Source organism: Pleurotus ostreatus (genome assembly GCF_014466165.1).
Source record: "Pleurotus ostreatus strain PC9 chromosome Unknown scaffold_1, whole genome shotgun sequence".
Lineage (NCBI taxonomy): Eukaryota > Fungi > Basidiomycota > Agaricomycetes > Agaricales > Pleurotaceae > Pleurotus > Pleurotus ostreatus.
In genome coordinates, this window is record NW_023503156.1 from 718467 (window position 1) to 744747 (window position 26281).

The 26281-nt window shown below is 53.6% G+C and overlaps 7 protein-coding genes across 7 annotated transcripts; 3 read left to right on the top strand and 4 right to left on the bottom strand.

Moving 5' to 3' along the window:
• Window positions 1–8649: 8649 nt before the first annotated feature.
• Window positions 8650–9642, bottom strand: PC9H_000227 (uncharacterized protein; the record flags this gene model as incomplete). Its single annotated transcript, XM_036769889.1, has 4 exons — window positions 8650–9068; window positions 9120–9244; window positions 9351–9433; window positions 9496–9642. The coding sequence occupies 4 exons, from the start codon at window positions 9640–9642 to the stop codon at window positions 8650–8652; spliced, it is 774 nt and encodes a 257-aa protein (XP_036635734.1).
• A 156-nt stretch (window positions 9643–9798) lies between these two features.
• Window positions 9799–10901, bottom strand: PC9H_000228 (uncharacterized protein; the record flags this gene model as incomplete). The annotated part of the gene is made up of 3 exons (XM_036769890.1): window positions 9799–10561; window positions 10618–10672; window positions 10721–10901. 3 exons carry the CDS (start codon window positions 10899–10901, stop codon window positions 9799–9801), a joined length of 999 nt encoding a protein of 332 aa, XP_036635735.1.
• Window positions 10902–11218: 317 nt separating this feature from the next.
• PC9H_000229 (uncharacterized protein) lies at window positions 11219–13523 on the top strand (the record flags this gene model as incomplete). Its single annotated transcript, XM_036769891.1, has 8 exons — window positions 11219–11315; window positions 11367–11468; window positions 11526–11644; window positions 11698–11974; window positions 12027–12311; window positions 12360–12523; window positions 12576–13206; window positions 13288–13523. The coding sequence occupies 8 exons, from the start codon at window positions 11219–11221 to the stop codon at window positions 13521–13523; spliced, it is 1911 nt and encodes a 636-aa protein (XP_036635736.1).
• A 589-nt stretch (window positions 13524–14112) lies between these two features.
• PC9H_000230 (uncharacterized protein) lies at window positions 14113–15387 on the top strand (the record flags this gene model as incomplete). The annotated part of the gene is made up of 1 exon (XM_036769892.1): window positions 14113–15387. The coding sequence occupies one exon, from the start codon at window positions 14113–14115 to the stop codon at window positions 15385–15387; it is 1275 nt and encodes a 424-aa protein (XP_036635737.1).
• A 5701-nt stretch (window positions 15388–21088) lies between these two features.
• On the bottom strand, window positions 21089–22969 carry PC9H_000231 (uncharacterized protein; the record flags this gene model as incomplete). The annotated part of the gene is made up of 2 exons (XM_036769893.1): window positions 21089–22806; window positions 22891–22969. 2 exons carry the CDS (start codon window positions 22967–22969, stop codon window positions 21089–21091), a joined length of 1797 nt encoding a protein of 598 aa, XP_036635738.1.
• A 314-nt stretch (window positions 22970–23283) lies between these two features.
• PC9H_000232 (uncharacterized protein) lies at window positions 23284–25380 on the top strand (the record flags this gene model as incomplete). Its single annotated transcript, XM_036769894.1, has 7 exons — window positions 23284–23477; window positions 23529–23917; window positions 23974–24086; window positions 24146–24550; window positions 24606–24736; window positions 24785–25273; window positions 25335–25380. The coding sequence occupies 7 exons, from the start codon at window positions 23284–23286 to the stop codon at window positions 25378–25380; spliced, it is 1767 nt and encodes a 588-aa protein (XP_036635739.1).
• A 154-nt stretch (window positions 25381–25534) lies between these two features.
• PC9H_000233 (uncharacterized protein) lies at window positions 25535–25990 on the bottom strand (the record flags this gene model as incomplete). The annotated part of the gene is made up of 1 exon (XM_036769895.1): window positions 25535–25990. One exon carries the CDS (start codon window positions 25988–25990, stop codon window positions 25535–25537), a length of 456 nt encoding a protein of 151 aa, XP_036635740.1.
• Window positions 25991–26281: the final 291 nt, after the last annotated feature.

Below are 26281 nucleotides of genomic sequence, written 5' to 3' on the forward strand. Positions count from 1 at the left end.
TGGTTGTCAGCTGCGGAGGAGATTCTGGTCGGGCGGGAACTGCTGGGAAGCGTGGAAGATGAAGTTCGGACCACGATGGCTACAGCAACGGGGCAGTTGCTCGAGGCGCAGGGCCGGCTCGCCGAATGGCAAGCGGAGGACGACCGCCTAGCACAGGAGGCGCGGGAGGCCGCGGATGCAGAACGTCGTAGGGCCGAGGATGAAGAACGACGGGAGGCCGAGGCGACAGAGGAACGACGGGCGGAGGAAGCCCGAAGGGCTGCGGAGGTGCGTGACGCACGACGACGGGACGCATTCGCTGCTGAGGCGCGACGTCAGGCTGCGCGAAAGGCCAAGCTCGTCGCCGGCTCAGGAGCGATTGGATGTGGAAGCGGGAGTGCAGCGCCGGAGCCCGTCGGCAGAGGGGAAGCGGACGACGTGATTGAAATCACATCGGACGCAGATGACGACAGCACGCCCATTCCGAGGACGCGCGGTCGACGCGCTCGCGCAATCAGAGCCGGAAAGCGGAAGGCCGTCGAGAGTGATGCTGGCGAGGTCGAGACGACGCCCCGGTCGAAGCGGCTTCGGAAGCGGGCGGACTACACGGAGGACGCCAAACTGAAGAGTCCACCACCGGCAGCGCCTCTCGACGTAGCGGAGTACGGCGAGTACAATCCGGCAGGTAAGAAGTACGAACAGCCGTTATCACTAGGCTAACGGACTCAACAGACGCGAGTGCCAGCCCTAACAACGTGGAGTGGGGGTGCGGATACGGCGGATCCCGGGAGTCGTGCCCTCACCCGCTTGTTGAGTTTTCGGAGGCGAGGCGGTGCTTCCGATGCCAACAAGGGTACTTTACCTGTATCGGCACCGGCTGCCACGCCTGCGAGACATGCACCGGCTCCAAAGTCAAGTGCTCGCATGCGAAGACGCGGGCTAAGCAGGTGAGAGCGGCGGAAGCCACGGCGGCGGGCAGCAAGAGCACGGGGAACAAGGGTAAGGCGCGCGGAGGAGCTGCACTTCGGACTCGCAGCCGTCGGAGGGTTGAAGTCGGCGAGAGCAGCCGGACAACGCGAGCGGGAGCTGGGAGCTCGGTGATGCCCGTCCTCACGGAGGCTTGCGCAGACCACGAGCTCCGGACCCTCGTTCAAGTTATGTCGTCGATGGACGCGCGAATCGCTGCTCTCAAGCAGGCCACGGAGGAGGCGGAGAATACTCGGGCCGCGGCTACAAGAAGTCTGGCGGCGTTGGTGCTGCGGAGAGAATTGGAGGAAGCGCAACGGGCGGAAGCCGGGGATGCGGAGGAGCGGGAAGAAGACCAGAGAAGGGAAGAGGACGCTGAGTACGACGGGGAGTGAGAGGAGAGAAAGGGCGCTTGGCCCGTAGACACTTCTTGAAAACATATGTAGTAAATTTTAATCATACTTCTTGGTAACTAACAAAGAAAATGCGTGAGTGATTATAAGTGAAAACAAAGGACGCAGCGTAAAACCGGCAAGTCCGGAGGCTTCCGAAGCGGGGGAGGATCACCGGAGTCGTCGGATGACGCATACGAGGCAAATGCAAGGGAATATAAGGATCGGACAGGAGAGAGATCAAATGAGAGAGGTGAAAGATGAGAGACGGAACAGGACCGAGGTCCGGGATACAACACAGGGCGAACCCTGGTCTGGGTGGAAAAAATTTTAGAGTACTAGACGGTTAGGCTGCCGCGAAGGCGTCAAAACTCGGTCGTTCGTCGTATTTTGTAGTCCGGCGAAGTTCGCGGCGGACTGAGGTTCCGGAAGATCGTCGGGGTCATCGGAGTCGTCGGGTTCGGCAGAATGGGGGACGGGAAGGAGATGGCGGTGTCGGGCGTAGTACGGAATGACGCGGAATGCTGCATAACGTAGATTTGAGATGGAACCGTCGAGTTCGGACAGGACGTAGGATCCGCCATGAGTGCGTCGGACGACGACCATAGGTCCCATGTAGCGAGGCAGATGCTTGAGTGAGTGATCACCTTCTATCTTCTTATCACGAACCAGAACGAGCTGTCCGGGAAGAAAGTTGAAGTCCTTGATCGTCCGGGCGAACCGACGTTCGAATTCCTCGAGGGAAGCAATCCGGCTCCGAATAACTTTCTCGCGCATACGTTCGATGTCGTCCGGACGCTTCTGGAGTTGTCGGGCGCGCATGGAGATGAGCTGTTCAGTGGTGAGAGTGGTATCGGGAGGAGGGGCGAGATAGGTAGCTTCGTGGAGGTCGAACGGAAAAAGGGGCTCGATGCCATGTACCATGTAGTAAGGAGACATTCCGGAGGTCTTGGAGATGGTGACGCGCTCGGCCCAGAAGACGGATGGTGCGACTTCAACCCATTTCTTCTCATTGCCATCCGCAGTCTTCAGGAGGGAACCCCGCACGTCCCGGTGTCTCCGCTCGACGAGTCCGTTGGCTTGGGAGTTGTACGGAGAGATTCGGATGTGTCGGATGCCGTATTTCTCTGCGAGATATTCGACTGCCTTCACAAACGGGGTACCGTTATCCGTCACAAGTTCTTCGATGGCGCCCCAGCGGCATAGAATCTCTTGGAAAATAAACATGCCCAGTGTCTCCGCGGTCTCCCGGCGAAGCGCGCGCCACTCCGGATAAGAGGTAAGAGCACACCGAGCGTGGACTATCTTGTTGAATTTGTTGGCGGAAGGCATCACCATGCAGTCAATGTGGACGCGGCGGAAAAGGGAAAGTGGAATCGTTGGAGACGGCGGAATGTGTAGTTTGAAGTTGGAGCGGATCTGGCACTGATGACAAGTCTTGACAAACCAGCGGACGTCCTGGTCAAGGAAGGGCCACCAGAATCGCTCAAGGAGGCGCGTGCGGATGACGAAGATACCCTTGTGTCCGAGAGAGTCGTGAGCAGCCCGGATCAAGTAGAGACGGCGACCCGGATGGATGTAGACCTTATGCTTCCCGTGGTTATCCTTGCGCCAGAGCTTGCCGTCGCGGTAGAAAAAATTGAGCGCTTGTCGAACGAAGTTGCGCATGGCGGGTTCAGCGAGTCCGACGGGAGCCTTGCTCGTCCGGAGGAAGGTCTCTATCTCCAACATCCGGGCGTCCTTACCCGCGGCCTTCGGAGTCCGGGGAATGTCGTCGGAATCGTCGGAGTCGTTGAATCCAGCAGAGTCTTCATCATAGATGAACGTGCGGACGAGGGACCCGAGATGACCCCGGAAACGGTTCTGCGCAACCCGAGCGACAGAGGCGTCGCCGTCCGAGTGAACCTGTAAAGTAAAACCACACGCTTCGTCTATCCAACCCTCGACATCTTCTACAAGGACCGGGTCTTCTTCGGCTCTTCTTCGTCGTGAGAGGCCATCGGCCGGAGTGTGATCCCGAGCTGGAACATGCTTGAGTTTGAAAGAAAAGGTAAGAATGGCGGCGATCCAGCGGTTCATCGCAGCGTTCGGGACGATGTCCGGATTGTTGATCATACCCTTGATATACTTCGCGTCGACTTCAACAGTGAGATTGCGAGCTCCGATAAGCCAAAGCTTCGTGGCCTGAAGTGCCCGGAAGAGTCCGTAGAGCTCGATTTTGGATTGGGAGTAGCGGGATTCTCGGTCGTTCCAAGTGATAGATCCGAAACGGGACGGATAGCGCTTGTTGTCGGTGCCTACCTGGGAGAGGATGAACCCGACGGCTACGGTGGAGGAGTCGACGGCCAATATGACTTCGCGATCGGATGAGTGGTCGATAGCCCGGAGAGCGGGGGAGGTGATGGCAAGATTCTTCAAGGTCTCCATGGCAGCTAGTTCGTCCGGGCCCATGACGAAGTCAACGTCCTTTTTGGTCAACTGCACAAGTGGTTTAGCATGTTTCGCAAAGTCTCGGATGAAGATACGCATGACTCCGATGGTACCCAGAAAACCCCGGACGTCGGTGACGTTCTCGGGCACAGGCCAATCACGAATCTTTTGGACCCTGTCATCGTCGGGTTCTCTACCCTGGTAAGTGCACATGTGTCCGACAATAGATGCGCGCTGAACACAAACACGTAGCTTGACTCCGGAGAACGTTCCGCCAAACTTCTTCATCCGGTGCGCGATCCGATGCATGTTTGCAATATGTTCATAAACGAAGCGCCGGATGTTCGGATTATCGGGTAGGGTTTCGTAGGATCCGTCGGGTTGCTCGTATCGTGTAAGCGGACCCTTGACAGGGCAATCGTCGATGTACGGATCGGTGACGTGGGGAATTTCGTCTCGCATAATGAAGGTGAGGTCGCCGTGCTGAATCTGGACGGAGTTGGTGAAGCCCATAGGAATGACGGTGAGACGCTTGGCTCCGAGAGGCGTCTGGAATGTTGTGAGATCGCGCGAGCTTTCCGCTAGCTTCCGTTGGTCGAATCCGACGAACAAGTCGTAGATACCGTAGCAAGACCGGCCTCCGAAGGTTTCGGCATAAGTTTCGACCCGAGGCGGAATAGATGCATCCTTGATAGTGGCGGCGTTGAGAGGCTGAAGATCGTGGACCAAACGGAGAGACTTTCCATCCTTCTTGAGGACGCAGAACCAGCGGGACCGGTAAGAAGAACTGGACTCCTCGTAGACTCCGGACTTGATCTTGTCTCGGATGACGCGGACGACCTCGTCGTAGATGCCCGGAGGAATGGGAATGTTTCGGAGTGCCCAGGGAACGTGCTCGATGGTAGGCATCACCACAGGGTCAAACCATTCATCAGAGAACTTGCCACGTTCATCCTCGGACCAAGCGAAAGCGTCCTCGTCGGTCCGGATGAACCAGTGCGCGAGTTTGATTTCCTCCGGAGAAAGCCAGTTGTCCGGATCGACGGCCTGTTTGTCAGCGCGTTCCTGAGTGTACCGGAGTCCCGGAGTGAAGTCGGGTGGTTGAGTAGGAAGCGGGAGAAGGTCGGCTAAGATGTCGGGAGGTTCGCGTCGGACAATCCGATACTGTTCGGGAAGCGTAGTGGAGACGGGTACTGTGCGATTGGCGACCTTCCGGTAGGGCTTCTTTCCGTATGTTGGCATCCGGGCAGTCGCTGCGAAGACTTCTGTGGTCGGGATCGGAGCGGGAACTTCGGATGAGGCGGGTGGAGTGTCGGCGTCGCTATGGACAAACCAGGATGTAAAGGTAGAGTAGGAAGTAGTGGTGGAAAGGGGAATATCAAAATAAGAAGCACTCCGAGTAATGCCATCTTCGATGATATCAACAAGACCTGAATAGATCCGTCGCTCATCCGGCAATTCGTCATACGCGCAAGAAGAATGAGTATTAGGTACGGGCGGAGGGGCACAAGTATACACCGGAGCCATCGGGTCGGGACCGGAATCACGCGGAGCATCATATGTACTTTTTCGGTTCATGGAAGGGGGGGCAGACAGAAGGGGAAGTGAAGGGTCGGGCTCGGAAGGGGATATATGATATAAAAGTGTTTTCGGATAGGTAATGCAGCGGAGCGGAACTGAAGAAGGAGCGGAATCGGGTAGCGATATCATAAGAGAGGAATAGGACGGGGGTATAAAAGACTCGTCTCGCCACAGGGGTTCCTCGACGGTATCTAAAAATGCTCCTTAGGCTCTCGGGAGCGGTGGACCCTTTTGAAAGTGGGGATGAGGAAACGACGGCTCGAGTTCGGATCGTGTATGGTCAAGTCCTGACGACCGTCGGGGTAGTCGCGGGTGACAGCGGAGGTGAGACAAAAGAAGGGGCGTCCGAGGAGTACCTCATAAGGCGCATCGTTCACGATCTGAGCTTGGACGTAGAGATCGACGGGTCCGAGAGACATCTTTACATTGTGCGCGAGTCCGATGGTCTGGTTCGATGATAGGTTCGCGGACTCCATGGTGATGAACTTGTCGATGTCGATGAGCAGCCCGAGATTGTCGAAGACGTCGCGGCGCATGGCGATGATCTGTGATCCGGTGTCCAGGATGCATTCGACCTCGTACCGATCGTTGAAGATAGGCCGGATGATCCGGAGTGACTGGGTCGGAGCTGCGACAATGCATTCTTTGTTCGGATCCCGGGTGGCGGACATCAGAACCTCCACGACGTCTTCGGGGTCGTCGTAGCACGCTGCCATGTTGACGGACGCGTAGTTAGTCTCCGTAGAGACCCGCTTTGACGAAATGAGATCCCGAAGTCCTTTCCGAGCATCAAACGAGAGTGCGAACAGTTCCCGTTGTGTGATGGTGAGTGTGGTGTTGAGGGCGCGTTCCAGGACATCCGAGGCCACCTTCGGATTCTCGATGTTCGACTGGACCCGATAGTTCGGACGGTACGTCGTGCGACCGGTCTCGATGGCTTCAGCTAGCTGAGAACGGGCCGAAGTGGAAGGGAAGGGGACCGGAATCGAAGGAGGAAGGGGTGGTTCGGACGGAGCCTTTGCCGGAGCGCTCGGAGTCGTTTCGACCGGTTCGGAGAAACGGACATCCTTCTTCTTCTGAGATGAAGCGTACTTTTTCGCTACGTCGGGCATCCGCTGCATGAGAACCTGCAAGAAGATCTCCTCTTTCTCTTCTTCCTCCAGATCAAACGGGCTCGGAAGCTCTTCGATGAACGCCCGAGACTCGGACTCGTCGGCCTCCGTATAGTGGTAGGTGCTAACCTCGACCATATTCGCGGACGCTACTCCGGAACTTGTGGCTGCAGGAGTGACGATCGGGTGAGGAGGGGCATCGCGATCCTGAGGTCTATTGTTGGCTCTCATCCAATTGTCGATCTGCTCTTTGAACGAGTCTCCGGGGAAGGAACGATTGATAGTCTCTCTGGTCGGGAGCACCATCCATCGGCCTTCTTCGTTCCGACCGATCCACCCGCTCCGTTCATATCGGGCCGCATCCGGACACGAGCCCATCGTGTGGTAGACGGAATGACAGAAGTGACACTTCCGGGGAGGTCTCGGATCAGTCCCTTGTGGTGCAGGAGGCGGAGGAGGACGTGATTGCTGATTCTGGGAAGATGGGGGTGGCTGAGGCGGATACTGATAGTTTTGTTGGGGCGGGACGGGTTGATAAGCGTATGCTTGAGCGGTCGGAGGCGGGGGATACGGATAGAATGAGTTCGGATTATACGGATATTGCGGAGGAGGAGGAGGATACTGCGGATGCGTTTGCTGAATGGTCATGAACTGCTGCATCATAGCTTGCAGGGCACGGATGTCAGCGGATTCGGTTTTGACCGTAACCGGAGCCGTCGGACTCACTGTCGGAGATGTCGAAGACGTTGTGAGAGTCGCCGGAGTCGATGTTCCGAGAATAAAGTTCGCTTCCGTATAGATCTCCGTGATCGTGTAAGGATCGTCCGGATGATGCTGCATGTGGACCATCGCCAATCTGTCCTTGATTTTCTGACGGGTGATCGGATCGAATCCTGCAAGATAGTCTCGTCCGACGTCCTGGGTGGAGACGCTATTTTTGGACAGAAGCCAATTGGCCGGAACGAGGAACTTTCGGTGATAGACTCCGAGATCGTCCTTTGTGAGCATCGGGGTCTGGGACTGGAGAGCAGCAATAGTGGAAAGATCGGACGGACGCCAGCGTCGTTCGTTATCCGATCCGGGGTAGAGCTTCCCGATGCACGTTTTGAAAGCATCCCAGTCGTCTCCGTCGGCTGCATCGCCACTGCTGCGCCAGATCTCCCAGTCGGAGTCGTCGAGATATCCGATTGTAGCTCGGATGAGATCCCGGCCTTCGACCTGAGCACGGGCAGCGAGGTACTCCACTTCCGAGAAGAAGCGATGGAGTCCTTCGGGTTTTCCGTTGAATTTCGGAGCGGTATGGTGACCGCGGACGGGCATAGTTGTGGCCATTGTAGGAGGAGGAATAGGGGAAGGTGAAGAAGTGGGCGGAAGATTTTCGGACGACTCGGTGAGCGATGAGGGTGTTCCGGACGTAGTGTCGTTTGACTCCGGAGTGGGTCGGTGGTAAGCCGCGGCGGGATTATAGAACAGACTGTGCCGGAGGGATGGAGGATTAGGGCGTGCTAGGATGTTCGGATGCTCGGATTCTGGGCGGCCGGTAAGTGCGAACTGCCAAATGACGGTGTTGGGATCGGGAACCCAAGAGCGGACTATTTTGAACGGAAAATATTCGGATGTCTTCCGGAAGAGGTAGTTGATAGCCCGTTGCGTCGGACCTTCCGGAAAGATATCGTGCAGAGGATCGGGAGGGGATTCGAATTCAATGACGGAATAGGATGATTAGGTGACGGTGGATAGGGGAAGCCGGAGTGCACGGAACGAAAGGGTTCAACCCTTACAGTACCAATATCTTATTCCTCCCTCCCTCCCTATCTCCGTCCTCGATAACGGCAGGGCCTGCTCCATCTATAATCCTGTAGTCACTCCTGTCGTTTTCGCATTCACTCTTTTTCGATGTCGCTGCTCTCTCCGTAAACGGAATCGGTTACAGGCAAAGTAGTTGATTTACTTTGTCTACCGAGGTCTCAATGCATTCAATGAGGATTCCCTAGATGTGTACATCATGGAATGGATTCAGTTCCGGTGGGATGGATGCGATTGGGTAAAGGGGATCTGAAATCAGCCATGGCGGTAGTTGATGTCGATGAAGTCTCTACCGCTGTCGGCCGACTTGCGTTGTTGTGCTCATAGTGTTACAACGTACAATATAATAAAACCAGGACATGAAGGGAAGGTATAAGGGTATCTCAGATGCCATCTTCACGATCTTTCATCCCCACTTCGTCTAAACCTTTGGCATCTTTCCGTAATTCCTCTTCTTCCAGAGCAACAGTATCCACTAGCTCGTCTTCTTCCTCATCTTCATCCATAACATCCTCCGGCTCTTCCTCTATCTCTGCCTCGTCTTCCTCTTCCTCGATGATCTCATCGTCCTTCACGTCTGCTACCTGATCATCGACGTCCATAGCGTCCGAGGCAGGAGCAGGACCGGGAGCGGAAATCGATACCTCTTTTGCTTTCCCCTTGTCCTTACCCTTCGGAGGGAGCGTGATGGATATCGACAAGGGGCCACCAGCTGGGGCTGGCGCCGATGCGGCGGCGGCGGCAGCGGAAGACTTCCCTTTGGCAGCTCTCTTCTTCTCTGACTTTGCAGAGTTCCTGTACTCTGAGGCGCGAAGATAAGGCTATAGGAAGAGGAAATGAATTGAAAGCGCACTTTTCAGTTGCCTTTGAAGCGGGTCTACGAGATCGCCGAATTCTACGGCTTCTAGAGCTTTGAGTACATCGGATGCAGAAATGCTTTTGTGCTGCTTGGAAAGCGCTATATCGTGTGCACTGTCACTATGCATGAGCATGAGGACGGCGGCGAAGAGGCAAGGGGATTTACGTCGCAGCTGAAATGCAAGCGCGTCAGGCAGTGTTCCTCTAACAACTCCTTCGATAGCACGCACCAAGAAAGTTGATAAACACTGTCGAACTCTTTACTAAGGAGAGCACGACATCCTTCTGAAGCTTCACGTCCGGCGGCACCTACAGCAACATACACACCAATTAGCACCAGACCCGTTCCCAATGCATCATAAGTCGCGTACTGCAGACTTGGCGATTTTGGTAACGAGGGATTTTGGCAGCTCGAATTGCTCGATACCCTCAGATACTTGTTCCTGCTGTTGTTTGGCAGAAATTGGAGGGAGTGTGGTCGGCCTGGGCATCCCTGATGGAATGAGGGAAGAACGCATGTTTTGGAGAGACACCGACGCGCGAAGCGAGTTTCCCACAGTCACAACAAAAGGGCGCGACTTCAAAACATAGCCCTTTGGAGCCTAGGAGGTTGTTAGGGGCAACATTGAAGGAGCAAGAGATTTGACTTCAGGTAAACATTTGTCGTAGTATTGTCAAATCGATAACCCGAAATTAATGACATCGAAACCCCCGCCATACCACCTCTCCCAATCGAACTCGCTATCTCGATTCTCTCCGCCAAATGCCTCAATCAACGCTTCCGATTTGCCATCTCCTTCCACGCTTAGTATCACATCCTTTGCTTCAGACCTTGTCTTCGCCGTTGCGCCACTCCCCCAAATCTTCTTCGCGTCTCCGCTCACAAACGTACCGATGCACCGGAAGGTAAGACTAATCCTTGCCCCTCCTTTATTTCTCTCCGTCTCCGACTTCACTGTAAGCGGTCGCTTGTCAGTTGGTATTCCATGAAGCAGCTTCTTATTTGTATCGAGTCCCATCACGAACATCGAGTTATTCGGGAGAGGAATCCGTTGTGCAGGGCGAGGCGGGTTATGCGACACTGCAGTAGGGGCCTCGTGATCTGATGTGGTGTCGCCTCCCGTAGACGAAGGGGCTTTACCCACTACATCTCGCTTCGCGCGCAGAACCATGACACGCTCAGCACCCAAACTTACGTTGACGATGTACGAACCGCGTACGACATCGATGGTTTTGTCGCTGTGCTCAGAGATGTAGTCTGCGCCCGTGCGATAGTGTTGAATGAGGACGTGGTTCAACGGACCAACATATGTGCCGCCATGGCGGCGAAGGTGGGATTCCAAAACTTTGTCGACTTGGGCGCGAATGCGCTCAATGGTGGACGTAAATGGGTAAAGTGGTGGAGCAGTATCAGTTGGATGGCGGTAGATAGGGAAACTGTACTTGGTTCATTAGAAGTTTAGAATTTAGGCATGCATGATGTTTGGACTCGCCTGCCGTCTTCATCTACTCCCCCTTGTACTGCAACAAGTCTCGGAACCTCGCCACCTGCGTGCCTATTTAGCGCGTCTGCTCACTCCTAGACGACGACAGTACCTCGATGGAACATCTTCCCCCAGCCCACCTCCTCAAGGACGCGCTCAAATACATCTTCGGCTAGATCTGGGGGCAATATATCTTCTACAATGAATGAGTCTCCTGCGCCCAAGCCAGTAGTGAAGGACAAGTTATCGGCGCAATCGTTCATTGTCGGTAGTGTCGCGTTCGGTTGAGTCATAAGTAATGGTCGACGGTCAGTTGGCTGCACTTGTTCGCACGTTCAGGGTAAAGCGAACGCTTCGCCCGCGCTACGATTTGAGCATTTGACCAACACGATGAACCATCCACGAATCGCTTGAGTGCAGGACTTTTCAAGTCAAGGTGGAGGCCTGAGGTGCGACGGGATGCGGGGTCCGCCTGTAGTATTTCCATATTCAGATGGCGCCCCAAGCGGCGGGTGTTGCCGTAGTCACGTTTTCCAGACAGATTAGCGCTCCACGCGGGCTTGACCTCTTTGCAATTAACCACTTCTATGCTCATAACCAGAGGCCTTCGATGACACTCACCAACACGTCCTACGCTCCCGCGATCTCTCTCGAAGACGAATTCGGGATCGTATACCTCGTTGAGAATGCCCAACAATTCTGGTCGGGTGCGTGCAAGTCCCCACCCCTGTATTATAACTGACTCGACAATCGCGCAGAGCTCGAGGATCTCCTCAACTTTCCAAAGGACGAGATCCCAACCCTGTCGTTGCTAGACTCGACGCTGAAGCGCTATCTGGCTTTGTGCGCGGCATACCACGGTGTGTCCGGGTTGCATGGCATGTGCGGGAATACGTAACTTACACGGCGTTCTGCAGAACAGTACTTGCAGAGCCCATTACAGCTCGAGCATGCCTGCCAGCTCTTGCTCGACTCGGAACTCTTCGCGTTCCACTCCGAACGGATGTGTGAGATCTTAGTAGAGGACACACGTTCGGTGAGTTTCCCCCGGCTTCGTCCCCCGACACCCCCGCTCACTATTCGACTCAGTCGACCGATCCGCATGCACAATTCATATTCTTCAACGTCCTCCTCGCTTTCGGGCGGCGTCGGGCGGATTTCTTTCGGTCACACAAGCGATGGCAGCCGCTCGTACCGCTGCTCATGGATCACGTTCTCGTAGAAATAGACCCCGACACGGAGGACACGTACACGGGCTCTCAGCAGACGCCAATGGTGGTCCCGATCGAAGCCAAGCTCCGGAGCTTGAGTGTGAGGCTGTTGTACGAAGTCTGCAGGGTCCAGAAGCTGTCCGTGCAGGATCTCCGTGAGGCCCCCTGGCTTGGTTGACAAATCATTGAGCTCATGGCTTGCGATAGGAATTTTCGATGACGCTTTCATTGACTATCTATTTGACCTTGTGGAGCAGACCAGGGACATGAGCGACGACTCGTTCAATTATTCGGTCATCAAACTTATAGTGTCGCTCAACGAACAGTTCATGGTTGCGTCCTTGAGTGCACAGAGCTCCGAACTGGTTGACCCAAATGCCGATCCAGCACAACCATCTACTATCAAGAATCGCGTCCTCAGAGTACTTATGCGACGACTTAACTCTACGAAGACATTTGGAGAAAACATGATATTCATGCTTAACCGAGCAGGTTAGCATCTACCTTACTCTTCATCTTCTTGGGCTAATGGCTACCTAGAACGAACGCCGGAGGGCTTATGCATGCAACTGCTAGTCCTCAAGATCCTCTATTTGTTATTCACGACTCATGGGACCTCTGAGTACTTTTACACGAACGACCTGTGCGTACTTGTGGATGTATTTCTTCGAGAACTCGTCGATTTAGACGAAGAAAGCGAATCAGTGAGTACCAAGCCATAATAGCTTCCAAGGTGCTCATTGCTTCCACTTGTAGCTACGCCACACATACCTTCGCGTACTCCACCCACTCCTCACCAAAACACAACTCCGTTTCACTCCCTACAAACGCCCACAGATCATGCGCTGTCTCGAATCCCTCATCAGCAACACCTCCTTCCGAGACATCAACTCCACGACCAAACGCCTCGTCGAACGATGTCTTGGCGGCGAATGGTGCGTTCAACTCAAATCCCAGAGCCCGCCGCCGCAGTCCCCTTCGACGTCGTCGTTGTTCAGCGACCCAGGCGCCTCGGACGGCAGGAGCAGTGGCAGTGAGTCGTCCACCCCGCAAGGACACGCACACTCCTCCAGCGGGGCCGGGTACCACAGTTCGTCTGGGCCGGCCTCCAAGACACTCAAATCCAGCAAGAGCGTGGAGCACATGCACAGCAAATCCTCCCCAGCTTTGAAATCCCCACTCTCCTCTACCCCGTCGTACTCCATTGTGCGCCCAGGGCTTGAGAATCTGCGTAGGCCCAGCAATGCGAGCTCGATCAGTTTGCATGGCGTTGCGTCAGCTGTTGTGTCCTCAGCCGCCAAAGCGAGCGCGGTGCACCCGTCCAGACGGCCGGGAACGGTGGATTCTGTGATGCCAGAACACGCGCACCATGTGTCTCACAATCATCGTACCCCCCGCCCTTCATCAGACTTGTTGAACGCCCCTTCCTCTGGTTCGGGGACTACGAGTTTACCTGCATCACCAGTAGCGTCGCAGCATGATACTGCAGAGGATGGTAGTAGGAGCGACAGCGGGGCTGCTTCGCACGCAAATGGTTCAGGTTTACCAGCCACTTCAACCGTCAAGCAAAGGCGTACAGCTCCCCCACCCCCTGCCCCACCAAAGAGGAGAAAGCCCCCAGCTGTACCTGTGGGCAGAACTAACGGCGGTGCAGTGATTACGGCTATCAAATCGTCGGCACCAACCAGTCCCTTGGCACGGTAGCATACTATCCTCTGTCCCTGTCGTTTTCTGCATGTCATGTTCTGCATTGTGTCGCAAGGAGTTTCAGCGACGGAGCATATCACATATCTTGGTAGAATTTCGAGGCTTGCTATCAACTATACTTCGTTCGTTTCAACTTTTTCATATCTCTTCAGTCAGCTTCATCGATATCATCATGTACAATCCGCATCAACGTTCAGCGGGGCTGGACATGTACACATACGCGCAATACGTTGTAATCAAACCACATACTCATTGTTCATACGCCCATATGTTCACTGTCCACTTGCCCTTGCAGAGTTGAAAAACAGTATGGATGCACGGCGTCCTCACATCGCTGGTTTCAAATGCAGGGTCAATCCTGGCCACTCCATCCACATTGCCTGTTTTAGCAATAAACCACAACAGACAATGGACAACACTCAATGTTTGCTGTGGCCATTTGCTTAGCCGGCAATACATAAAGTAGGACCAACCGTCGTAACTCTTTCCTTCTTCCTTCCATATACTAACTTTTTCTTTAGGCCTCAAGACATATACTCATCGACTTCGCCATCTTTCCCGGCATCTATCCCCCATCGTCTTCATCATGAGATTCTCATTCTTTCGCGCCCCCGGGAGGCTCCCAACACCCTCTCGCGAAAGGCCAGCCCCCGTCGCTCGCCCCGCGGTTCGCGCACACTTCTCCCGTAGCGCTAGACGCTTTCACGAGAAGCTGGCCCGGGGTGCTGGTCTCGCGCACCCCTACAACAGGACCCTCCGCAGGCCAGGGTCCCTCAAGGCGCCGCAGTCCCTTCGAAAGGATGATGCCGGCCCAACCCCCACGATTCCTCGTCGACGCGCGTTCATGCCTGGAGGCATGCAGAGTGTGGCCAACATGTCTGCGTCCACCGTGATTCCAGGGGGTCCAGTGGCCGAGCCCCCTACTGCACCACCCGCCACAATGGCAGGACCGGCGTGGATGCCAGGCGGCTTCCAGCCCGTTGCCGCCCCGAGCTTCATGGAGGCCCAGGCCACTATCGTGCTCCCTGGCTCAGAGTCGTTCTTCCGCAGGCCTTCAGAGCAATACTCGTACGACAGCACCGACGACGACGACAAGATTTTCCGCCGCCAGATGGCGGTGATGATGAAGGCTCACTATATGAAGAAGGGTCTTATGGAGCACCGCGACGAGGTGGAGCGGATTGTGGCCGAAAGGAAGAGAGAAGCGGAGATGGCGCGTAGGAGTACGACGAGGGAGGAACATGCGAGATTGGTGGCAGAGCGTCTGGCGAGGCTGGAAGCTGAGCGACTCGAAATTGAGCGGTTGCGCAGGGAGGAGGCGCAGCGGGTGGAGATGGAACGCCTTCACCAAGAGAGGCTGGCAAGAGAAGCAGCCGAGAGAGAGGCGCGGCGTCTGGAGGAAGAACGACACAGACTAGCTCGGCTGAGGGAGGCGCGTGCTGAGCAGGCGAAGCTGGCAGCGGCACAGGCAGAGCGAGAACGCGTCGAGAAAGCAGCTCAGGATCCTCTGCAGCACGCGTTCTTCGTGTACGAGGGCAAGTGGAAGGAGCTGAAGGACGGCCTCAGCCCCAATTTTCGGAAGCTACGCGCCACGGAATTGCCTTGGCCCGTGTTTTTCAATGTCGCTGAACCCGCCGATATCACTGAAGCACGCGTCGCTGAATTCCTCCTCCACTCAGCTCGACCCGAAGCTCAAGGCAAGGCCCGTCGCCTAGTCCTCAAAATGGAGGTCGTGCGCTGGCACCCAGATCGTTTCGACACCAAGGTTCTACCCGTCATGGCGAAGGACGAGAAGGAGAAGACCGCCGAAATCGCAGGGCATGTTACCCGCATCTTGACGAAACTTATGAACACCAACTAGAAATGCAACATTCCATTCCGCCCACATGCAAGATTGAAGATATGCCTCCCATTTCCTTCAAATTTATAATTTAGACATTATGCAAAACACACGCTACGACAGTACTCACTTTGACTTATGAGAATTAACGTCCCTTATCACAGTCGCGATAGAGAAAGATTGAAAGCCTTCAAGGCCAGTCAAAGTCCTACAACCAATTAACTAGCAATCGGAACGAGTCGCTATACCCGAGTATTACTGGCTGGATCAAGGCGAGCGACTCTGCTAGGGCTTCGGGCCTCGAACTTTTTGGTGCAAACGATCTTGTCTATGAAGCTAGAAGCCAGGACTCACCTGTACTCATCAAACGGCTTCACCTCAACTGTCAGTCAGCATCGACGTGTACCACAAATCAGGTGATTCAACCTTTTTTTTTTTTTTTCTGCATTTATATACCGCAACGAGTATGCTACGCTACTAAGACGCGGTGTAGGTTGGGTACAAACAAGTAGCTACATTCCCTGCTTGGGGGCTTAGCCCATCCAAGCGTCGGCAGCGAGGGTGCATTAAAAAACCTGTTGGCAAAACCCTGTGGGAAAAAGCCGCCAGGAAAAAGCTACCTGCTGTACCCGTTTGTGACGGGACGGTGGGGACGTTATGGAGTGAGGCCGACGAGGAGTAGTTCCGGGTGACAAGCGGCGATATTGACCTGTGGATGATGGCATCAGCAAAGTTGGTATTACACGATGGGAGGCATTAGGAGAGCAAAGGGAGAACGGGCAAATGTGGGTGCATGGCGTGTTTCATAGGTATACTTAGCTAATATCAATCATGTCGTCGGAAGGCGGTTGAGTGTTGAATGAACTTAGCAATAGCTGCTAATCCTTTTTGCATGCCGAGTAAGAAATCGAGGGAGAGTGACGACGATGCTTCCCTAAGGATGTGGCGGGCATGTTCATGGAGAGGGCACTCAGTGAGGACATGTGCTCTAGTTTGAAGTAGCGTGTTGTCGCATGGACACGACGATGGTAGCCGAGGGACGAAACGGGAGAAGTACTCTCCGACGAATGCGTGGCCGAGGGAGGCCTGTATGGTGTGAGAGTATGTGCGACGGTTGCCGGTAAAATTGCGGTGGAACTTGGCAAGTTTGAAGGACGGAGAATGAGTAAGGGATAGGGCCGAAGGTGATGTTTTAGCAGATTCCTTCTACTGGTTCACCCATTGTTCCAGGACTTCGGCTTTGGCATTAGCTTTAGCCCACGCAATTGTCGATCCGATGAAGGGTCTCTGGGCTGCCGTGGCCTTTGCTAATATATCTGCTCTCTCATTTCCCCGGATTCCTGAATGCCCTGGTGACCAGGAGCCACTAACTGAGAGGCCACAGTGAGATGATAGTAGTCGGTCGATGTTTTCGCGGAAAACAACTGACACATCCTGTGATGGGTGCGGGCTTGTGTCGTAAATGGACATGATCGCCGAGGTGTTGTCGGCAAAGATGTGGATACGTTTTACGGTTGGGATGTGTTGGACCACGTCTTGCAGGCGCTGGGAGGCACGAGCGAGGGCATACATTTCACCATCAAAATTATCTGAGCACGTGCCTAGCCCAAGAATCCCTTGGGCTATTTCTCTACCTAGGTGAAAGACAGTAAAGGCTGCTCCTGTGCGTAGTTCATCACCTACCAGGTGTCTCGAGCCATCTGTGAAGACATTGACAACTGAGGGGTCCGATCTTGCATCTGCTTCGCATTTGCAAATGTTTCTGATTAGCTGTTTGCGAACATCGTTATCTGTCGGGGCGTAGCTTGAGAACAACAGGCGATGCCCCCACTTGTTACCCAGTTCCCAGGGTGGGGTGGCATGTGGATTGGTGCGTTCATCAATATCGAGCAAGAAATGGGCTCGAGTTGCCATGAGCTGCAGATTGGTGCCTTTTTTCCGACTTTTGGAGCGTGTCGGGCCTTGGACTGGGCCGTAGTTCCACGGTTCTGATAAGTGTATGATAGGTTGGGCATGCCGTGGTAGCGAGCGGAGGCGGATTGCCGCGTTGGCAACGGTATGTTCCAAGAGAAGGGGAATTGGCAGAATTGACCCAATATGATGTAGTGCTGCAACCGGGGATGTGCGGAAGGTTCCTAGAATGAGACGAAGACCTGCGTTTTGCACTTTGGTCATTTGTTTAGTTAGCCCTTTCTGACGTATGCCGGTGTACCAGAGAGGGGCACCGTATGTGAGAACTGGGAGGACAATGGTCTTGTACGCCAGGCGACGATTAGCATGATTCATCCCTTGCACGGAATTGCCAAGGACGTTGAGTGCTTGCACCTTTGACATGGCACAGTTGCACATGATGCGTACATGTTCTTTAAACTCGAGCTTGCGGTCAAGGAAGAAGCCTAACTACCTCATGATTGGGTTGGGAAAAACTGTCAGCAAGTTATCTGGCGCAAGGCGAACGTGAATAGAGAGTAGGTCTGGAGACTTAGCTCTAGTAAAGTGCATGATTTCAAATTTCCCCTGGTCGACCAAAAGGCCGGCCGCTTGGAGAGCACCATTGATGGTTTGAAAGTCAGCTTGAAGTTGGTGTACGTTGTCTGCAATCGACTTGGAGAAAGCCACCAAAAGACCATCATTGACGTAAAAATAAAGTGCCGACGTGTTAGACCTTATCGATATTTCAATTACCGGGCTGGTATAAAGTGCTGCGAGGATTGGGGAGAGGGGAGAACCTTGAGGGATCCCAACTGAGCTTGTCGACGGGTCAGTATTGAACCCGTTGATTCGTATGGAGATTTGGCGGTTTGAGATAAAACTTTGGATCCACGCCCGAACCTGGGAGGGGAAGCCGGCCAGACGTAGGACTTCAAGGAGGCGACCATGGTGAACGTGATCGAAGAACCCCTTAATATCAAATGCTAACGCTGACGCAGTTAGTCCTTTTTTCCAGCCTGACTGAATATCATGGACGAGGGGGACACCAGCGTCTGTTGTTGACGAGTGGTCCCTGCATCCAAACTGGTTAGTAGGAATGAGCTGATATTTGCCTACATCGAATAGAATGCGGCGGGTGACCACCTTCTCCAGGAGCTTGGAGAGGCATTCCAGTAGCGAGATTGAGCGGTATGACCGAGGTTGAGACATGTCTGTCTTGCCTGGTTTTGGGACAATGGCAACGATAGTTGCTCGCCATGCCTTCGGGTGATGTCCAAGACGGAGGCAGGCATTGAAAACATCTGCAAGAAGATGGCTGCACATGGGGAAGCTCCATTTGATGAGGCGATAGCTGATTTCAGACGGTCCTGGGGCAGAGACGTTAGATGTGCTGCGTAATGCATCACTCACCTCATGTAAGGGGACACTCCTATTTTCTCCTATTCCCCTGTCCCCCTCCCTTCCTCCTCGTTCCTTTCTCCCTTCCTTCATCCCACGGACTATTACTTACATTCCCTTTGTTCCCCTTTGTTCCTTTTCGCTTCCTTTCCTTTCCATTTCCTTTCCGCCCACTCCTTCCGCATCCGAGCTACATCCGGTGACTCCGAAGTCTTCCCGCACTTCGGACTCGCCTCGGACGCTTCGGACTCGCATATACACCTCGGAGCTCGTCCGGGCTACCTCCATCCTCCTCTTCCACTTCGTTATCCCTTGTTCCCACTTCCCCAGGTCGCCGGCACAACTCCTGTACATTCCCCTTCCACTTCATTATCACATGCCCCTTCGTACCTTGTGACATTCGTTCGTACCTGTGGCTGATGTACTGTACAGTTACCCTTCATCCCTCCCACGCTACTACAGTATATACTTCGCTTCCTAGCATGGAGAATCCTTATCCTGTTCTCTTTGGATTCTCCCTCTGCTAGGTGAGCAGCCCTCTCATGTATTGTAGTTAGTCTTATTCATTATCTTTGGATTCTCCCTCTGCTAGGCCTGCACTGTCGGCCATCTTGAGGTTGCCCTTACACCTCATCTACCGATATTGGAATGAAGTTCCTGACAGGCTTGGCTTGCGGATCACTCTCTTGCGAGATATCAACTTGTGGTGGCACTGGCGGAAAGAACACAGTCCTGAGAGTTTCTCCTAGCTCAGCTGGGGACGCTGCTACGCCAGCATCGGTGATGAGTGGCGGGATACGAGTCTTGCGCTTGCCTGCCGACCAGTCTGCCAGACGCCACACATTATCTGGAGTAGCTGTCTCAAGAATACTATTAGCCCATTCTTGCTTAGCCTTCTTGACGATGCGGTGCATGTGGTTGAGGAGCTTGGGCTTGTCCTCACGGGGGGCATTGCGCATCTCCTCAACTGCTTTACGGCAGTCCTCGTTCCACCACCGTGCAGCCTTTGTTGTTATGGGCTTGTGATCTGGCATACAAGTGTTAGTAGCCTGAACGTAGCACTCAACTAACCTGTCCACAAGCTGATCTAACTCCTGAGCTGTCTCTGGATTCCTGTAGCTGGTTGTGATGTCTTGGATACGGGCCGAAAATTCTGCTGACCATTCTTGTTGCTTCTCTGGATCCAGTCGCTTTCCCAAAACGGACGGAGAGTCTTCTTCGACTGGCGGTGGGAGCTGAGCCGTATAGACAATGGCATTGTGGTCCGAACCATACAAGAGGTTCTTGTCAACAATTGGTGCACTAAATGTAGACGCGTCCACGGCCGCATGGTTGATGAATACGAGATCGATAATTGAATCATGCTGTCCCTTGGCACCTAGCCTTGTACGTATGCCCCTAGGATTAGCCAGAAAGAAGAGATTATCGGCTGCCCATTCCAGAAGGTCTTCGGCAGACTGCTGGTTGGTAGACGGGGGAATTGACCAGGCCGAGTGATGGAGGTTGAAGTCGCCAGCTACTACTGTGGGCACCGCAGGACTGAGAGGAAGAAGTGACAGCATTGTTACGGCTTCAGCTTTTGCACCATTGCCGCCGTTATACACATTTACTGTAAGAAAGGTTGAGCCGCCGTAAGTAATCTCAACAGGTAAAAGATTTGGATGCTTAGCAATGTCCAGGCGGGGAGTTGCCTTAAGGCCTGTCACATTGCGTCTGACATATGTCGCAACCTTGGGGCACTCAGGCGTTAGAGGCGCAAATGACTCCCAGGCTTGCGAGGCTGTGAAGCCATTAATGGGCCGACCCTCTGGGGACGTGTCTGCCTTATCTAATCTGATGCGGCCATACCATGGTTCCTGAAGAAGAAGAATGTGAGTATCATTCAAGTGGTTGAGCATAATGTGGGTGCGCGCCGAGGAGCGCGCTATGTTGAGCTGCACCATTTTCAATGGTGTTATGGTTCGACTTTTCTCTTTTCCTTTTCCCCTATATATCACATGACGGACACGCAGTAGCTTACTACAGACTGCTTACAACCCTCGGCCCGTATTACTAAACACCTTAGTCAGAACCTCACCGTAGACGCATGGGCACAGTACATGACATCACACCTCACGGTGATGTGCTAAGCATTCCATGGAAAGCCGACAGGCTACGGCGTGTAGATAGACATGAGGATTATGCATGTACCATAGTATATAAGACTAAATATTATACCCAGAGACGTTAACTCGTTCTCTTGGGAATACCGCTAGTAACTAGTGCCTGAGTCAGCGTCTTCGACCTTACTCCTCTCGTCTCTCAAATCTTTTACTTTTCACTCCTATTCTTGAAGGGTCCGTGTACGCCTTGTTGTGTATTAGCGTTGCCCTAACAAATGGGGGGAGGTTGTTCATGTGTCAACCTGCATGTGTGGTGGGGCAGGGGGGTTTTGTGGCTGTCGTTGGGGCTGCAGTGACATTTGCGAAGGAGGGGCCAGTGGGGGAACAGGTCGAGGGACGAATTTGCGCTTTTCCGGGCAGCAGCCATCCGTGGCCCAGTGTTCACCCTCACAATTGGCACACTTAGGCGTGCATTTACATGAGCTGGAACCGTCTTTGAGAACCGAAGGACAGTAGACATTATGTTCTGTCGTTGGATGTCTTTGCGCACATTTAGCACACACATGCGGCTTGGCACATAGCTTTGCCGTATGGCCAAGGCCTTGACATCTATCACATTGTGTCAGCCTGGGCTTTTCTCTCCAAGGACGTACCGGGGTGTGGCGCCCATCCATAAAGATGGGGGTCTTGAGTAGTTCTTTAAGTTTTGATCCATCCGGATCTTCGAATGCGAAGACAACTGGCGCGACTGGGGGCAATCCCTCGGCCGGGTTGGACACAAAGCGGGGCTCCTGGGTTATTTTGAGACTCTTGATGATTGGATTGCGTCTGAGGAGGACGCCAAGGGCCTTGGAGTCCCAATAATGGCCATCAAAGCCTACAGAGGGCACCCTCGAGCAAACTGCCTTGGACCATTTCGTGTCGTGCGATATTATGACCTCGTCGAGGCCATGATCTACAATGGGATGTAACAGATTAATATGATTATATACGGCGTTTGGATTAACGTGGGAGGGGAAGGTAAGGATTATATTACCGCTGCGGTTCCATTCCGCACCAAGAATTTCTAAGCCGTCGTTACGAGCGGCAGCATTATTGCTAAAAGCGTGGTTGAGAGCGTGAAATAAAACATGCGAGGATTTGCGTTCGGCTTCGGGGGGTAGGCGACCTCGGAAACGTACAACGAACTTTGTGTTTGACTTCGAAGCCGGGGCCGGGGCGACGGCCTTAGGTTGCTGGGCCGGCTTGGGTTGACTCGAAGGAGCTGACTTTGCAGCTGACGCATACGAAGATGGGGTGGGGGCTTGCGGCCGTGAGCTGGGCGTGATCTGGGTTGGGTTGGGCACGGAAGAAGGGAGTGGGACAGATCCGAGCCGCCTTTCCACGTTTGAAATCCTCGAGGAGAGATTAACCTCCAGGCTGAGGAAGAGATCCTTAATCTCTGATTTGAATCCGTCAAAACCTTTATCTTGGGCCGGGGCGGGCGCGCTAGGTTGGGACATGAAGATGTCATCGTCAACCGACACCATGCTGTCGATCTCGCGTAGTGTGTTCTTGAGTGCTTTAGCGACGCTAAGGACCTCTGCTACTGCATCGCCGTCATCGGTCCAACCGAGTGTGCTTCTGGCGCCGTCTACTATATCGCCAAGCAGCTCTACGCAGGCCCGACTCCATTCTGTGCATGACATATCTCGAGTGCCCCCACCCCGACGGATCGCTGCAAAGTAGGCACGATGGGGCGTGGGGGGCGGCAGGGCGTTGTTTGATTCGATTCTAGCACGTTTTCGCGTAGGAGTTGCGTCGACGCGGTCGGACGCGGTCGGACGCGGTCGGACGTAGAAATCATCGAGGTTTGGCACTGATTTCGGGTCTCCGAACTCGGATTCGAAGGCGCTGGGCGGGCGAGGGGGTGGAGTCTGCGATAGCAGTTGGGGCCAGGCCTCAACGGTTTGAAATCCACCGCTTGGCTGGGCGTTAGAGGCCCCGGGGTTGGGAGGGAATTGGTTAGCTTGAGGAAGCGATATGGTGAAAGCGTGGGCGCTAAACGAGCTGGTGGGAGTAAGAAGCCAAGAGGCGTCTCAGGTGATTCAACCCAAGTTGTTGAACTTCAAGTTCCCGAGACTTCCTGGCACAGTGGCACGCGCCCAAATTCGAACATCCCTATACGACATGCCTACGAGCCCGGAGCTATGCTAGATTCGAACGACGGATTCCGCAAACTGTGTCTGTCGAAGAAAAAACTATGGTTGTCACTGTTCAGCTGATCATGGCAAACATGCCGCAGAATCTCCTCATCTATCACTACGCCATAGCCCATCACTGAAAATTCCGGCGCGCAGGCAACCACCGAGTCTCAGTGACTCGACTCCTTGATGCATCGATTTAATTTTGGCCTATCATCATGATGCGCTCAGACAAGCTCATCTTATTTAAAATGCGAGTAAATCACCAACAACCGGGTCTGCTACGCTACACCTAGACCATCATGTCCCAAGAACCATCGCCAGAATTCGTACCCCATGTAATCGAGCTCACCTCGGCTACCGACGGTAACATCGTCAAGGTCCACCTATCGCCTGGTCGTGCAGAAGTCACTCGCGTCTACAAGTTAGCACTCGAAATTGGGGTCAATCAGATTAAAATCTCTGGTCTTCCTGAGGAAATCGACGACACGATAAGGTAGATCTACCCTGCTCAGATTGCACACTCGGTATTCATGTGTTTGCATAGAGTCGAAGGGCGAGGAGACGCTACCATCCATGATGTCTCCATTACACCAACGCCTCTAGCTCCGTCAGATCCTGCGACTGAGCGTGCAGTAGCGAGAGAATATCGGAGCGCGGAAAACGAAGCTAGGAGATACAAGGACGCTTCCTTTTTCTTGGAGAATTTTCTGCGCAAAGTGGAACTTGTGCCCTGCGATCACGCCCAAATCCCAATGATCCTGCGTACCTACGAGCACGCAAGTTCGAAGCTTGATAATCGGCTGATTTACATTGAGGAGGAACTGGAGAAACTACGGCTGAGCCGTACCCCACTGTCATATTTGATGCCACTGACGGCTACTGTCGTTATGTTCGCTGAGCATGCAGGGGAAGCAGAAATTGCGCTTGTTTACGGTCCGTGTCGTCATTTCCCTCGTTTCCCTTGCTTTAACGCAGACGCGGCATATAAGCGGTGCCGAACGCTTCCTGGAACGCTACCTATGACATTCGCATAGATATGAAATCCGAAGATGCTCCCTTCTCCATCAGGTACAAGGCGGTGATATCCCAACGCACTGGCGAGGTACATCTTGTTTCACGCGAAAGTTATTCCGATGTTAATAAACTCGTCTTCATCTCCAGAACTGGGACGGTGTACAGTTGACGTTGGACACTTTCACCCCCAAGCTTGACACAGGGGTGCCGTCTCTAGGGTTATGTCGATTAACGCCCGTGATGGTTCAGCCCGCCCATCCACGACAGTGTTCCCGAGAGCGCAGCCCACGCCGCGATGTGGTGTGTAACTCTGAGCGCTATCAGGCTCGTTCCCGTTCTTATACCCCACCCCATCGCCCTCCAAGGTCCATGCCACACGCCACAGTCCCCGTGTCAGGCTTTGGAGGCCTTAATGCGACGTACGATGTCCCTGGCTTGATCAGTATCCCAAACGAAGCCCAGGCCCACATTGTCACCATTGCTGAGCTCGAATTGGACGCGTCGTTTTCCTGGTTGGTTGTGCCGAAACTTGACCTCAGTGCACATCTGAAAGTGAGTTCTTTCAAAGTCTGCGAGGGAATTCACTGACATATTTAACTCGACTCAGGCTCAAGTGAAAAATGTCTCTGAATATACGCTCGTCGCTGGACCCACTAATGTCTATATCGACGGGAGTTTCGTTGCCAGGTCGCGTATACCGGACGTTAGCCCTCAAGAGAGTTTTGAGTGTTCCCTTGGGTCAGTCCCACGAATTCCTGTTGAATTCATGACTTAATAATCCTCAAGCGTTGACCCTTCCATCCGTGTTACCTACACTCCGTTGAGCAAGAAAGTGTCCTCTTCAGGTCTTATTAACAAAACGGCCACAACTGCATATTCCAGACAAGCGACTATTCGGAACACCAAATCGATAGTCATCGAGAACCTGAAAATTCTCGACCGAATTCCTATCTCGGAGGACTCACAGATTGTTGTCAAGTTGATCAAGCCTGCACTGAGCTTGTCGGAATCGCCGCAGAGCCCTTCGGAAAACAGGGGCATGCTGGACAAGGCCGGAGGGTACCAGTTCAAGACCGCTAAGTCATCTAACACGCTATTGAGAGTGGCTGAGAATGTGAGCGCCCAGTGGGAAGGTGAAGACGGCGAAGACGGGACGGGGAAAGACGGGAGGATAAGCTGGCTTTGTACGGTTCCACCGCAAGGAAAGGTTAGCGTCAATCTGCAGTGGGAAGAATGTACACCTGTGGACATGATGTTGGCTGAGAGTTCGAGATAGTGTATGTTTCACTTCATACTGCAAACCGTAAGGTGTTTTTTAATTGTCTTCTCGTTACAGCCGCTGTTGTTCGATCATCAAGTTCAATGCTGCGACTGCTAGATAGAAGATATGGGAGATACATGGAATAAAGCAGGCGGGGACGTTCATGATTGGCGTTGCATTTGGTCTACATATTCAAACCATAGAGCGATCCTTGAAAGAAGAGTCAGAAGCCAGGGACATCTACATTTCCAAACCAAAGACCTACGCTAGATGCACTAGCGGGCGGTGCTCGATCTCACGACAGTGGCCGAGAACGTAGCTGAAGAGCGGACATGTTGGGAGGTTCTGCAAACGAACTGATGCGACTGTGCTGCATATGGATCAAGAAGGCGAGCACGAGGGCGAGTGCTTGTACAAACAGCTGGTGCAGCTGGTCGTTCTTGAGTTGCCTGAGCCTTGGGCGCCTCACTGGCGACAAACAACTTCCATATTTCGGGATCAAAGCTTTCCACCTTGTGTGCTCCCTTCAAATAACAATCTCGCTTCGCTGCCCCGTCCGTTGGGCCACTCCCGTAAGACATACGTGATTCGCCAAACATCATGATGGCAGATGATCCTGGTTTATGCGGAAGCGTGTCGATGCGAATGATAGGTTTACCGAGCGCGAATTGTTGACTATAGAAGGCCATGAACGCATGAGCCCTCTCATATGTAAGGACAGTGCCGTTCATCAGACGAATAGATGGGTCACCGATGCTTGCGCTAAATCAGCATTCATCAGTGGGCATTCACGGCTAAGATTTATGAGGTTTACTGACTGAGTCCTCATCCTTATCTCTTTGTCTCCTGATGGTACAACTTCAAAGGGCGTTCCCCCTGAGTCAGGGGCAAATGTCTTTTGTAGTCACGGACGCGTCGCGTTACGGTGTGACAAGTTCCTTGGCTTGAGAAACGCACTGCCAGTGCTTTGCACAGTTTCTGATTCACCGCTCATGATAGTTCGGTACCTGGCTGCAGGTTCA